At 40.1% G+C, this 14,967-nt stretch overlaps 3 protein-coding genes across 3 annotated transcripts; all 3 read left to right on the top strand.

Moving 5' to 3' along the window:
* The first annotated feature begins 89 nt into the window (after window positions 1–89).
* MONOS_483 (intron-binding protein aquarius) lies at window positions 90–6,825 on the top strand. Its single transcript, XM_067874928.1, has 4 exons — window positions 90–257; window positions 318–495; window positions 563–3,246; window positions 3,817–6,825. Exons 1-4 carry the CDS (start codon window positions 131–133, stop codon window positions 6,705–6,707), a joined length of 5,880 nt encoding a protein of 1,959 aa, XP_067733872.1. The 5' UTR covers window positions 90–130; the 3' UTR covers window positions 6,708–6,825.
* A 42-nt stretch (window positions 6,826–6,867) lies between these two features.
* Window positions 6,868–8,371, top strand: MONOS_482 (putative D-isomer specific 2-hydroxyacid dehydrogenase NAD-binding protein). Its single transcript, XM_067874918.1, has 2 exons — window positions 6,868–7,859; window positions 7,965–8,371. The coding sequence occupies exons 1-2, from the start codon at window positions 6,915–6,917 to the stop codon at window positions 8,217–8,219; spliced, it is 1,200 nt and encodes a 399-aa protein (XP_067733871.1). The 5' UTR covers window positions 6,868–6,914; the 3' UTR covers window positions 8,220–8,371.
* Window positions 8,372–8,450: 79 nt separating this feature from the next.
* Window positions 8,451–11,802, top strand: MONOS_481 (putative CCR4-NOT transcription complex, subunit 7). The gene is made up of 2 exons (XM_067874907.1): window positions 8,451–8,612; window positions 8,696–11,802. Exons 1-2 carry the CDS (start codon window positions 8,505–8,507, stop codon window positions 10,943–10,945), a joined length of 2,358 nt encoding a protein of 785 aa, XP_067733870.1. The 5' UTR covers window positions 8,451–8,504; the 3' UTR covers window positions 10,946–11,802.
* The last annotated feature ends 3,165 nt before the right edge of the window (window positions 11,803–14,967 follow it).

The raw sequence follows: 14,967 nt of genomic DNA, 5'->3' as shown, positions 1-14,967 counted from the left end.
TCCTAACATTTATTTTACTGCTAGTTTAGGTCTTTTTATTGTAAAGTGTTTTTTCGCAATTGATTTCAAAAATATTTGATCTATCCCATATGAAATATCACTTTTATTTGTGTTTTTTTGTGATATTTTAATGAATGGATCTTCGGCTTCAAAGAGTGTTTTACCAGATTGGTGGAACTCATTTGACCCGGATTGCACATTAGATCGCTTTTTTGAAATTGTTGATTTGCTTAACGATTTCGATGGCCAACTTTTTCGTTTGATCAATTTTTTCTTTGATAATTTCATTTTTTCCTCTATCATTTGATTTATAAAAGAATTTAACGAACAAGAATCTGATAAAATTTTAAAAGTTCATCAATTTCTGAACCGTTTTTATTTGATACAATGTTGCAACGAGCCAATTTCGATAAAACAATTTGTGTCTTACCTTTTGCTCTTTTCAAGGCTCTTGCACAGCACAGACAACGAAGTCATATCATCTTCTGTTTTAAGGTATTTGATATTTCAATTTTTTGAATTTTATATTTTGCATCTATCAAATAATATTGAATATTTTCAGACTCCTTTCGCTTCCTATCTGGAGAGTTCTTCCGCTTTCCAGACGAATCTCCGAACTGAACACTTCACATTCACTTCAACAGTTATGGTCTGCAAGCATTTCATCATGGAATCAGGCAAAGAAAACTCCTCATTCTCTAAAACCAAATTTGAATACGGACTTTGCACCACCGTCTCCATCTCCTTCAATACACGAATGGAATCTTCGAACATTATTTTTCCCTACTTTGCTGGGAAAATTTTTCAAGATTCTTTCATCCATCAATCACGAGCTTCTTTTAGAACATTGTTCAAAAACAAGAGATAATCCACAATCATTCAATGAAGTTCCATACATGATTGAAGTTTGTGAAAGATTTCTTGATATTGTCATTGATTTACTGTCAATGATTCCGATTCGGCGGTTTATTCGGCCTCTTCTTCTTTCGCGTCATTTCCTCATTGCCTGCCGCAATTCTGCGCTCTATCAATTTGACGAAGAAGAGGAATTTGGGGAAAGCGCAAGCAATTCCGAGGAAATGAACTCGTCTTTTACCCGGCTTGTCAATCTCACTGAGTTCTATCTGTTCTTCGAGCTAGATGAGACGCGAGGCGTTGCTCTGTCTGATGTAGAGGCTGAGCGACTCCATTTCAAGAGGATTGGGTCTCTGCAGCAGATGTGCTTCATTGAAGGAATGAGAGAGAAAGGAGAAGAGAAAAAGAAAGACACAAAGAATGAGAAGTCCAAAGAAAAAGAAGAAGGAGAAAAAGAAGCAGCAAAAGCGGAAAAGGAAAAAGCCTCAGAAGAAGCCAATCACTCCGATTTAAAGCAAAACAACCACTTGCTGCTTCTGTCTCAGCTGCGCAGCGCGCTTTCCGGTGGGAGAAGGATGCGGCGGCAGACGAAAGAGGCGCTGCTGTCTATTGGGACGGCGCATGTGACAGGGGTGGATGCGAAGGAGGAGATGCGTAGCCGGCTGATGAGATTGGACGAGGAGACGCTGTTGCACATGGCGCTGAAACTGGGTGTGGTGGGAGAGGAGGAGGTGGTTGATGCGAGCGAGTGGATGGAGGAGGAAGGGAAAGAGGAGAAAGAGGAGAAAGAGAGCAAGGAAGAAGGAGGAGGAGAAGGAAGAATGGATGTTGAAGAGGAAGAGGAAGAGGAAGAGGAAGAGAAGAAGGGGAAGAAAGAAAGTCAAACGAAGAAGAAGAAAGGAAAGAAAGGAGGAAAGAATTCTCAAGCAAAGGGTGATCAGAAAATGGAGGAAGATAAAAAAGAAAGCGAAAAAACAACAGAAAAAGCACAACATTCAAAGCAATTTCATCTGCCTTCCTTTTTGAAGCCTCTGCAGCACACATATCCTTTGCCATTTCCCAAGTTGCATCTGAGCAAACAGAATACAAACGATTACTTTGTCTCATCGTCATCATCATCATCTTCTTCTTCTTCAGCCTCTCTTCTTGTCGACCTGATCATCGAGCAGTTTGCGCGGCGGGAGTCGCAAGTGCTTCTTGTGAAGTCGATGCCCTTGTTCCCCACCGAAGAGCAGCTGTGGGACAGTCTTGTTCTCCCTGCCCGCAGCTACGCGGTGAAGGACAAAGTGCTGACGCTGCCAAAGATGCAGCTGCAGTTTCTGTCATTAAGAGACTATTTGCTCAGGCAGTATACACTCTACAGGCTGGAGGCTGCGCATAATGTGAGGGAGGACTTGGAGGATGCGATTGAAAGGGTGGATGCTGTGTGCAGGAGGAAAGAAGGGAAAGGAAGGAAGAGAGAGAATGAATTATCAGCGGGTTCTTCTTCCTCTTCCTCCTCTTCTTCTTCTTCATCAGCATCTTCCTCTGCTTTAATCCCTTCCTCTTCCGTTTCATCTTCCTCTTCATCTTCTTCTTCCAATGCCGTCTCGTTCCGTGGCTGGTCGCGCATGGCGCTTCCTCTCTCCTCTTTCTCTGTTCTGCATGTGTCTGAGGCAAATGTGGGCGAATCTGCGCCTTCGATGGTGAAAGTGGAGTTTGTGGTGGATCTGTCGCAGGTGAAGAACGAGGCAGCCAGAAGCGAGTGGGACGAGATGAAGAGACACGATGTGGTGTTCCTGGTGAGTGTGGGAGGGAAAGAGGAAGAAGAAGAAGAAGAAGAAGAAGAAGAAGAAAATAAAGAAGGAGGAAAACTAAAAGAATCCGATTTCCGTCTGAAGCATGGGGTATCCTTTGTGCGAGGGGCAGAGATTGTGGAGATCGAAGACGAAGAAGGCAACGTGCGAACGGAGTTTCTGACTGCTGCTGTCGATGCAGAAAAAGCGGGCGTTGCCAGTTTTGCTGGGCAGAAGGTGAAAGTCACACGAGGAGTGGAGTTGAAAGGGAATATCCGTATTTTCAGAGCGCTTGTGGATGCGAATCAATATCAGAGGGACATGAATGAAGTGAAGGAGAAGGAGAAGGAGAAAGAGGAGAGGAGGAAGAGGAGGAAGCGGATGTTGGAGATGGAGAAGAAGCGGAAGAAGCTGCTGAGCGGGGCGAGTGAGTACAGCTTGCAGCATGCGTTTGATTCAGGCAATGGAGGAGGAGGAGAAAGAGAAGGAGAAAGAGAGGAAGATGATATTGATGAGTTGTATGCGCCAGTGGTTAATCCATATCAGACATTCAATCTTGTCATCAGAAGGAGAGCAAAAGAGAACAACTTCAAGGCGGTGCTGCAGACGATACGCAGTCTGCTTCTTGAGTCAGATGTGGAAGGAGGAAGTGGCACAGGAATTGTTAGCTCTTCTTCTGCTTCTTCTGCTTCATCATCGTCGTCGTCTTCTTCTTCCTCCTCTCCTTCAACCTCTCTTTGCATTCCCAATTGGATGAATGACATTCTCATTGGAATTGCCAATCCTTCAGCCTGCACACCCAACAAAGTGGAGGCAGAGGAAGAGGAAGAAAAGAAAGGAAATCTTCTGAGCTGGCAAAGAGAGATTGAGAAGCTGAAGAAGAAGAAGAGGTTGAGAGAAAAGAAACTTGCAGCGAAAGGAAAGAAGAATAAGAAGGAAAAGAAAGAAATGACGAAGAATGGAGAGAAAAACGAAGGTGAATCAGCAGAAGAAATAGAGACGCCGAAGGAGAGGATGAAGAGAATGGAGGCAGAGATGAGAGAAGACAGGAGAATTGAGCTGCTGACGAGTCTGATTGCAAGACAGACAAAAACATCTTCATCTTCTTCAACAGCTTCATCATCATCTGCAAGTTCTTCTTCTTCTTCTTCTTCTTCTGTTTCTTCCTCTTCCTCTTCTTCTTCAGAGAACAGAAATTGGATTGACTTTGGTGATGTGTTTGTGTCTGATGAGCACATCAGAGCATCCTTCAAGAACGCCAACATCACATTCGAAGACGATCCAGCAGCAGATTCTGCTTATTCGAGTCTTGTCGAGAAAATTGGATTGAATAATACAGTTCCATCAACAATGGCATCATCATCATCATCATCATCATCATCATCATCTTCTTCTTCTTCTTCTTCTTCTTCTTCCTCTTCTTCCAATGTTATTCCTCACCGCTGGTTCTATCGCCTATCAATGGAACAACCTCTGCCACAGAAAGTATCTGGATTTGAGGGTGCCACAATTCATGTGCAGCGTTATCCTCCTCCACTTGAAGCATCTGTGAATGACTCATTGTTCGCATTTTCTGCTGTTGCCTCGGCTGTTTCTGCTTCTGCTTCTTCCTCTTCTTCTTCTTATTCTTCTTCTTCTGCTGCTTCTTCGGCATCTCAAATGCAAATGTCCCCCATGCCATATCCAATTATTCCTGCTTATTCAAATCCATCTTCCTCCTCTTCTTCTTACTCTTCTTCCCTCTCTTCTTCTTCTCCCGCTTCTCCTTCTTCCTTCTGTTTCAACACCACCCCCTTCACCCCCTCTCAGATCTCTGCCATCCACAGCAGCCTTCGACACGGTCTAACACTTGTTGTCGGCCCGCCAGGCACAGGCAAAACCGAAGTGACAGCGAATGTTGTGTCATTGTTAGCTTCTTCGCACCCGACGGAGAGAATTGTGCTGATGGCGCACTCAAACCACGGGCTGAACCAGATCTTCGAGCGGGTGAGCCAAAGAGGCGTGGTGGACGAGCGGTACCTGCTGAGACTGGGACACGGGGAAGAGCTGCTGGAGCTGAAGCAGGACTTTACGAGGGAAGGGAGGGTATTGCATATGCTGGGGAGGAGGCTGTCGTATTTGGATGTTGTGAAGAGGCTGGTGAAGTCGCTGGGAGGGCCAGCAGAGCAGGCGAGCCAGAGCTGTGAGAGCGCAGAGTATTTCTATGAGTACTATGTGAGGAAGTTGTGGAGGGAGTATGAGGAGAAATGCTTGAGGGTGATTGAGAAGGAGGAGAAGGAGAAGGAGAAAGAGAAGAAAGGGAAAGAGAAGGGGAAGGAAGGGAAAGATGATACTGGAAAGATTGATGCATCAGCAATGGATGTGGAAGAAAGTAAAACTTTGACAGAGAAAAGAGAAGAACAGAAAGAAGAAGAAGAATTCGATATTGAAAAGGACTTTCCATTTAAAGCGTTCTTTGAGGAGAACTATTTCTACTTGAAGAATGTTGGGTTTGGGATGGTTCCAGAAGAGGATGCGCAAAACATGCAACCTCGGCCGTTAACTTCTTCTTCTTCTTCCTCTTCCTCCTCTTCTTCTGATGCGTCTTCAGTCAAAAAGAAGGCAAAGAAAGATCCAGCTGCGATGGACATTGAAGGCGAGTCTGAGGAAGACGAAGATGAAGAAGGGAATATCATTCATCATCAGCCATCGTCTTCTATATCTGCTTCTGCTTCTTCTTCTTCTGCTTCTGCTTCTGCTTCTTCATCTGCTAATTCAACAACAGCCTCACAACCACCACAATTGCCTTACCCTCGTTTCAAGCCCCTCTTCTTCCCCAGCAATCTCCCCCCTCTCTCCAAATACCGCATCTCTCAGCATCTCTTCTCGTGCATTGCCTCCATCTTCTCCTCTGTGCGTGAATGCCGTCCATTTGAGCTCTTCACCTCGCAAAGGGACAGATCGAGGCATCTTCTATGCAGACACGCAAAAGTGGTGGCGATGACGTGCACACACGCGGCGATGGTGAGAGACGAGCTGATAAACGACCAGTTTGAGTATGACACCCTCATCATGGAGGAGGCAGGGCAGGTGCTGGAGATTGAGGCGATGATTGCGATGTGCCTGCAGAAGAAGAAGAAGAGAACAGCAAAAGTGAAAGGAGAAGGCACAGCAGGAGAAGGAGACGGAGACAGTTCAGAATACAGAGGAGGCTGCCGGCTGAAGCGGATCATTCTGATCGGCGATCATCACCAGCTCCCGCCTGTGGTGCAGAACATGGGCCTCTCCAAATTCTGCCATTTTGATCAATCTTTATTTTCTCGTCTCATTCGCTTTGGTGTTCCCTTCATTCAGCTGGACAAACAAGGGAGAACAAGAGCGTCGATTGCAGATCTGTTCCGGTGGCGGTACGATCGCCTGGGCGATCTGCCGGCTGTCGTTGAGAGGAAAGGTAAATTTGGAGTGGGTAATGCAGGATTTGGGTTTGACTACCAGTTTGTGAATGTTGGAGACTATCAAGGGAAAGGGGAGACGCAGAGTGTGCAGTTCTTCTATCAGAACCTCGGGGAAGCGAAGTTTGTGGTGGAGGTGTACAAGTACATGCGGCTGCTGGGCTACCCTGCGAAGCGCATAGCGATTCTTGCAGCGTATAACGGGCAGAAGGCGCTGCTGAGGGAGATGATAGAGAAAGAGTGTGCAGTCAATCCGAAGTACGGCAGTCCGCACAAAGTGACAACAATTGACCGCTTCCAAGGGCTGGAGGAGGACTATGTGCTCGTGTCGCTTGTGCGGAGCGGGGCGAGCGCGGGGCATCTGCGCGACGTCCGCCGGTGGGTCGTGGCTGTCTCACGGGTGCGCCTGGGGCTGTGGGTGTTTGGGAGGATGGCGCTGATGGAGACGATTGACGAGACAAAGCAGATTGTTGACATGTTCAAGAGGAGGCCAACGGCACTCGTGATCGATCCTTTAGAGAGGTTCAGTGAGAATTGCGAGGGGATGAGGTCTTGCGATGCACCTGTGGCAAAGCCATTGTTCATCTCATCTGCGGATGAAATGGCGAGAATTAATGCGATGTTAAATGCAGTTAATTCACGCTAAAAAAATAATTATAGAAACTTTCATCATTCTCTTGACCATATTTTGCTAATTATAAATTAAAATTATTCACTTCATGCTTTTCTTTCCTTCCTAGTCAACATTAAAATATTTTTAGAAAAAAAAATGTTTTTCAATTGCTATATCTTTTTTATAAGTTATGGAGCTTGATCGAATTTTTATCGATTTTTGAAGGCAATTCTCAATTCTATGGTCAAATTCCACTTTTACATTTGTTCCATTTCTCCGTGTTTAAGACCAACACTGGAAAAATGCTTGAAAGAAGTAGAATTTCCATTTGAAACTGAAATTGTTTATCATCATCGTTTGCAAACTCCAGAAGACCAAATTCGAGAAGAATTGAAGAAAGCTGATGTTGTCATTGCTGAGCCTCACATTGCTCACCTTCTTTCAAATCCACAAGAATCTTGCCCAAAACTTCGTTGGTTCCAGAGTACTTTTGCTGGTGTTGACCATTTTATGAATATGAAGCCATGCCCATATGCCCCAGACCTTGTTCCTCTTCCGTTTGCATTAACCAGAGGTGCTGCATTGTTTGGACCAGGAATGGCAGAGTACGCCATCTCGATGATGATTGCTGTACAGAGGAACTTCTTCACTTTGAAAGAAGCTCAGATGAAAAAAGAATCACCTTATTCTATTCGAGAATGCGCAACAACATTTCCACTTCTTTCACAACTAACAGTCGGTATTTTAGGGGCATCTGGATCAATAGGGCAGGATACAGCTCGCCGTTTATATGTTCTCGGATGCAACGTTTGGGGATTGTGCCGTCGTCATAGAAAAGAAGGAGAACCATTAGTTACGCCTCAAGTTGAATCTCCTTTAAATGCTCGTTTGCCGCCTGCAGATCAGTGCTTCCAGAAACTTGTTGCATTGGAAGACGATGATGAAAAGCAGAGCTTGCTTCGCTCATTTCTTTCTGGAGTTGATGTTGTAATTAACATTCTTCCATCCACTCCAGATACAAATTACCTTCTTGGTGGAAGAATTGACAAGGACGGAAAGCCTATTCCTTCACCGTTAGAAGCCTGCAAGCCTCATTGCGTGTTTATTAACATTGGAAGAGGATCAATCATTTCTGAAGCAGCAATGGTTGACGTGTTGAAGAGAAAATGCATCCGTCATGCTGTCGTATGTCAATACGTTTTATTCTTTAATTTCACTTATTATTATTTTTATTATGACTTTTTTTAAAAAAAATTTTTTTTCTTTTTATTTCTTTTTTTGATGAATTAGCTGGATGTGTTTGAGAAGGAACCTTTGCCAGCAACTTCACCCCTTATTACTGAATTATCAACTGACATGATTACATTTACTCCACATACATCAGGACTTCCCCAGCATGATAATTACATGGAACACTTACTTTCGAAAAACCTTCAACTCTTCAAGGAAGGAATGATATTTGAACAAAGTGAAGAAGCAAAAGCAAAGGGAGAAAAGTGGGCACCGAAAATGATTTATCAAATGGACTTCAAAGAAGGATATTGAGCATTAGGATAAGTAAAGAAAATAATATGAGTAATTTAGAAAACATTCGATCATTTTTCCATTTTTTTATAAATAAAGTTAATAGTTTTATTTTCTGTTTAAAATTGTTGTAATTAAAAACTTTTATCATATAACATTTAATTACGCTCTATTTATTGATATTTTAATTGTATTCGAAAATCGGTTTTTCTTGAAAATTTGAAGATACTAAAAATGGGCGTAGTAACCATTCTTTGGCAAAATAAACGGGAACGAAGAAATTTCGACGTATCTGCAGTTAAGCGAATGATCAGCGGGCACAGCGATCAAATAGTTGACGTGTGGGCTCACAATGTCGATAAGGAATTTGAGAGAATAAAGAAATTGCTTCCAAAATATCCTGTTGTGGCGATGGTTGGCTCATCATTTTTTTCTTTTTATATCATTGACACACGTTAATTCTTCGTTCTTTGTTCGGAAAAAATATTCTATTTTAGGATACGGAATTTCCTGGAGAAGTTTATCGTCCTGCACCATCAACGAATAAAAATGTAAGTTATGAGCGGTTGAAAAGGAATGTAAATCAGTTGAAGCTTATTCAGTTGGGAATTACACTTGGAAATGAAAAAGGAGAACTTCCCGAAGGAACATCAACGTGGCAGTTTAATTTTAAGTTCAATCCAACTGAAGATCGTGGTGCTGAAAATTCAATATCAATGCTGATAAAAGCGGGTATTAACTTTGATCAATTTGCACGAGGCGGCATTGATGTGCATTATTTTGCAGATTTGCTCACGACATCTGGGCTTGTTTTAAATGATGAAGTTACATGGTTAACTTTCCATTCAAGCTCGGATTATGGATATCTTGTGAAACTACTGACAAATGTTCCACTACCACCGACACAACCAAAATTTGTTTCAACTATGAAGCTGTTCTTTCCAAGGACATATGATTTAAAACTTGTTGCTCACACTCGACGAAGTTTAAATTATTTAGCAGATGAATTATCAGTAGCACGAGTTGGACAGATGCATCAAGCCGGAAGTGATTCTTTGCTGACATACGATGCTTATTTTTGTGTGGTAAAATTATTTAATAATGGAAACTTGGATGTAGAAGGAATGTGTGGTAAAGTTGGAGGTTTGAATGAAGACGGAGTTATTTTGTATGACAGTTTGATGGGATATTGGATGGCTGTTAAAATGAAAGAGTTTGAAGATCGTAAAGAGCGAAGAAGACGTAGAAAAGAATCAGCAAATAGAAGAAAAGCAGCAATGATTTCTTCTGAAAGCAGAAGCGAAGATGATCATTTTAAACATAAAAATGAGAAGGAAATAAAGGATGGAAAAATAGGATCAGAATTTGACAAAAAGCATCAAAGCATTGATGAGCATAATGAATCTTCGCGAATGAGCAATTCTCGTGATGGGATCGGAGAAGAGACAGGTGAATATAACGAGTCGGAGGATCAGATGGAGGATGATACGGATCAAAGCTTTAACGAAGTGAAGGCGCGAGACGAGTTTTTATCCATGCTGAATCGATATCAGATGAATGGGATGTTTTTTGTGATGCCAACTTCGCCTGATCAGATTGATGGAATGCATCTGTCGTACTCATCATCACCTGTGCCTCCAATTGGACACTATGGAGGGTTTTTGATGGGAGGAGAAGAAGACACTGGAATGAGAAGCGCGGAATGGATGGGAATGGGAGGAGCAGAGGGAACAAATGGATATGAAAATGTCATGATGGGCGGGATGATGTATGGCGGGGAGCAAGCAATGATTGGTTCGACCTCATCATCTCCTACACCGATTGGTGTTCATCCATCGCAGCAGTATGTGGATGCAGGAATGACGGCACATCTTCAGGGATCTGTGATGCCTCCTATGATTTCCTATTCACCATCGCCATCGCCTCTGGGGCATCAGTCAACAACAATGGGCGTGGCATACGACCCAACAACAATGCAGACCGTTCAAACTGGATTATCGCACCATATGTATTCGCAGCCAGGGATGCAGATGGCACCAATGGGCATTTCGCCACCTCCTCAGCATCCGCATTATCATCAGGGATCTTCTTATGCATCTCCTGCATATGCTGGACAGTACAATCCATATCCCTCACCGTCTCCACCAATAAATATGCCTCCTCCACCTCCATCTTCGTCTTCATCGGTTACAGGAATGGCAGCGTCTTCTGCATCTACAGCGATGCCGATATCGCTCACATCTTCTTCAGTTGTTCCTTCAATTGCAATGCCAGCCGGTGCATCAGTTGCAACTTCGATCACGTCAGCTACAACGTCTGCGACTGCAACATCACCCTCTTCGGTTCTGTTACCTTCTGGTGTTCAGCGCACGCTGAGTGGCGCGTCCCATCAAGCCAAATTCCACCATCCGCAATCATTGGCCGCTACCGCGCCTCCTTTTATTCCGTCATACGTTGCCTCGTCTAACAGTGTAATCGGATCGACCTCTTCTGCTTCAACAACTATTTCGCCTCTTTCATTAACATCTTCGTCTTCTTCTACAGCATCGTCATCTTCCTCCTCCTCCTCCTCCTCTTCGTTGACTGCTTCAGCATCCGCAATATCCGCCTCTGCCTCTTCCTTTGTTAGCCATCAGTCTCCAATGTCCATTTCCCCATCTCCATATTCAGGTGTTTCTGTTGCTCAGTCTGGCTCTATCAAGGCTGAAGCTAATGTTGGTTCTTCTTCAGAGCCGCGTCAAACTTAATAGAGTCTCTAATTATTATTATAAAAATGTTCTGCTATGTCTCGTTATGCATTATACATTATGCATTTTTTAAATAGTTGTTCAATGGATTTTTATATATATTGGGTATTTGTTTTGAGTGATTATGAAGTATTAGCAAAATTGTGCTGAGTATATTATAAAGTTGTATGTGTTAAAACTATTATTTCCGGTGTTCATCAACTATTTTGCATGATTTCTGGCTTTAGTGATTTATCTTATGTTTTCTTGCCTTTCTTGCAATCTGATTTTCCTTCTTTTTCTTTTCTTGGGTCACTTTTTTTATCTTTTGTCTGTCAATTTACATTTATTCATTGAGCATGACTCGAAATATTTATTTTCTTATTTTTAAATATCTTTTTTTCCTATGATTTCTTGTTATTGAAATACTTCGTATTCTCTTGTCTTTTCGATTCTGTTAAGCTATCCAATATTTCTTTATTCTTTATGCAAAAAAAATTAATTAATTAACCCTGTCTTTTGAGAATAGTGTCTACAATTATAGGCACAGCGGTTGTGATAGCGAAGCTGTGAGAGTATTTGAATTGGTTTGTTGTTATTTGTGTTTCTGTTGCTGCGTTGTCAGGATATTTGAAGTAACAAGTGTTTATTTTGTTTGATTTTGTATTTTTATTTAATACAAGCCTTTTTTATTAACGATGGAAGGTGCTTTCTTGATTTAGTTTTATGTTTGCAATTTATCTAAAGAAGCCCCCTTCTGTTATTATTTCCTTTATGTCTTTTTCTTTCTTTTTATTTCTTTCTTTTTTCATTCATCTTTACCTTTTAGTTTACTTTTCTTCTTTGCCCAAACAAAATTCAAAAACATAACTTGCTTTTGTTTGGTCATTTATTTGCGAGACGTCATTTGCCGATGTTCATCCTCCAAATTGATTTGCTTATTACCATCGCTCAAAAACCCGGGAATTTTTCAAAAACCCGGATTTCAAGAAAAAATGAAATCTGATCATCTCTTTCAAAAGCATTTTCAACAACATATTCATTTTCCGTAAAGTATCGATATTCATTTTCTATCCAAATAAAGATCATTTTTCGTTAAAATTCAATTCGCCTTGTTGAGAGAATCAATTTGATCTTTTGCTCATTTCTCAATAAGAAATCAAAAAAAAATCAATACCAGCAATTCCGTGAAGAACTATTATTGTTCAATGAGTACTGCACTATTGCCTTTTTTGTTGCACAAACAAGAAATCAATATTAATTCTCACATTTTTTCAATCATGATCATATGATAAACCCATATTAATGACAATTACAAAAGAACTATCGTTGCCTGAGTTGAGAAAGGAACTCGCCACATCTGATATTAGGCGGCTGAAAACAATTTCTCAAAAAATATTCGAACTTCGAAAAGATCATTTGATTACAAAGAAAGTCGCTGTCGATTCTGGCACAATTTCTAACGGTTCGTGGTACAGAGGAATAGCTGCAGAGAAGCAAAAAAGACCTGCGGGAGTGAACGGAAGACCACCAATAATAACACAAGATTTAATAGAAAAAATTGAGAATCAAGTTATTGTTCTTCTTTCAAAAGGTGAAACAATTAGAGTGAAGGACGTGCCCAAAATGGTTTTTGTTATTTTTTATCAAGGAAATTAATTTTTCGATGTATTTTTAGATTGTGGAGCATCTTGAGCAATCATTGCATGACGAAGAAGAGATAAAAATTCCAGGTTTAACTGCAGCGTATTACACGATTCAAAGAAGCAGTGTTTTGAAATCAGCGCTTTCCAAACCTTTGGACTCTGCATAAATATCTACACAATCATCAAGTGCCATACAAAAATGGTTCGAAGAACTTTATCAGATTGTAAATGACAATGATATTAGTGCATCAGGAATATTTAATTTCGACGAAACTTCACTCCATTTTGGAGACAATTCTTGCAAACAAGTGGTTTATTTGCAAAATCAGAAACCCCCTTCTACCGCGTTACCAAAAAAACTTCAAACACAACTTTATGCCTTTGTGTATGTGCGGATGGCTCTTGTTTACCTTCATATCTTCTTTGGCCAGCAAAAAAAACACCTTCAGAATTTCTCACACTTTCTTCATTCAATATCAACTATATATTTGCTTCATCTGGCTGGATAACAACGAAAACATTCGAAAAAATAATGTGCGAAAATTGGCTTATTCAAATTGAAGAAAAAATGAAAAAAGGAGGAATAAAATCGTCGCTATTTCTAATGGATAATCATTCATCACACTGCAGTGAAGCCGTTGAAACGTTTGCAAGAAAAAGAAACATCATCATCAAAAGATTTCCACCAAATTTGACTCATCTGCTTCAACCGTGCGATAACTCAATATTTGCAAGGTTTAAAAAAAAAACGTACAACAACGACTTCAAAACTTCATCTGATCGTTCTTCTTTCACATTTCGCTCCTCTGTTTTTGACATTCTCCCAGAAGCACTTTCTGTAGCCACAACTCCATCAAATTTAAAGCATGCATTCAAACAAACAGGTGTGTGGCCGGTCAAAGCTGCTCTTGTATTGGAAAGAATAAGCGGGAAACCAGAAAGAAACCAATCATTATGTGTTTAAAAAAACAAAGAACGATTGTATGGAAGATTTTCTCCAAAGAAAAAGAAATATGAAGAAAAAACTCTTGAGAACTTGAATACTGATATTTAAAAAGGCAAAACAATTAAGAATGGAAAAGATGAAGAAAGAAAAAAAACTTCAGCAATCAGTGATGCATCAATTTTGATGAAGAAGAAAAAGAAACGAACTAGAAATGAATTTTTGAAACTGATGAGAATTGAAGAAAATGATGAGATTGCTATGATGAATATTTCAAGAAAAGAAAATAGAAATAAAAGCGAAAAGAAAATGTGGAGAAAATGTTTGAGGATTGAGTACAATGACGATACAAGTGATGATGAAAATGCGAAGACTATTTGAAGCATGATCTTATTATAACAACGCTTTTCATCGTGAAATTAGTTGCTTGATATTCGATAAATCCAGAGAAATTGCATTTTATCTTTTAAAAAATTAAAAGGTTTGATTCTTTTATTCGAATTCCATTTGTTTCCTCATTTCATCAGACGCTATCAAATATTAGAATATTTTCACAATTAATGGATTTTGTTGGAAAAAGCAAATTAAAATAGAAACAAATGATTTCATTCATTGTGAATTATTCGTAAGACTAAATATTGATAAAACAAGTTTTATGAAATAATTTTTGAAATATGCAATTCACGATAACTGAAAGAATAAAAAAATAATTTTTGATAAACTCATATTTCTTTCAAAAAGAATGAATAATTCTTTCATTAACATATGAATTATCATCAGTTCGAACATCATTTAACTGTTAAACGAGTATGAAAGTGAAATGTCAAGAACGATTGGATGATCTTTCAACATGATGGATGTCCGGGATTTTGAAAAATTCCCGGGTTTTTGAACGATGGTAATGAATATTTATTAATGGCGAACCAACATCAATTCTTTTAAAACTTAAAAAAGAAAGAAATAAATCATATAAAGCTTTCATTTGATTCGTAGTAATTTGAGGTTTTCTTAAAGCGTATGTCAACTTATGTTTACTATGAATTTATGTTTTTGAAGAGCGCTGGATGAAACTTTTGGATTTGTGAATTGATGAATTTACATAAAATTAAACGAAAACCTGTTATAAATAGAACTTGTACAAATTGAAAATAATTTCCCCCTTTTCAGAAACTATTGAAATCAATTTTTTGAATTCGTTTTTTAGTTCAATGCACTTCAATGTTTAACATGAAAAAAAGGCTTTCACAGCGCAAAAGCAGAAAATAAAAGGATATTTGCGATGCATGAGCCAAAAGTGCTTGAAGCATATTGTTTGTCTATTCTTGAAGGATGTTTCAACTTCACAAATTGTTTCTGCTCGATATTTTTGATTCGGCTTCTTTGATATTCTTGGTTGTCCATGCCCAAGTTAACCTATTACACATTTTTTTGTACAGCAAATTGATATGCCTTTG

Source organism: Monocercomonoides exilis (assembly GCF_001643675.1).
Source record: "Monocercomonoides exilis strain PA203 chromosome Unknown scaffold6-2077815, whole genome shotgun sequence".
Lineage (NCBI taxonomy): Eukaryota > Preaxostyla > Oxymonadida > Polymastigidae > Monocercomonoides > Monocercomonoides exilis.
The sequence above is the reverse complement of the archived record's forward strand: the minus strand, read 5'-3'. Positions and strand labels throughout refer to the sequence as shown.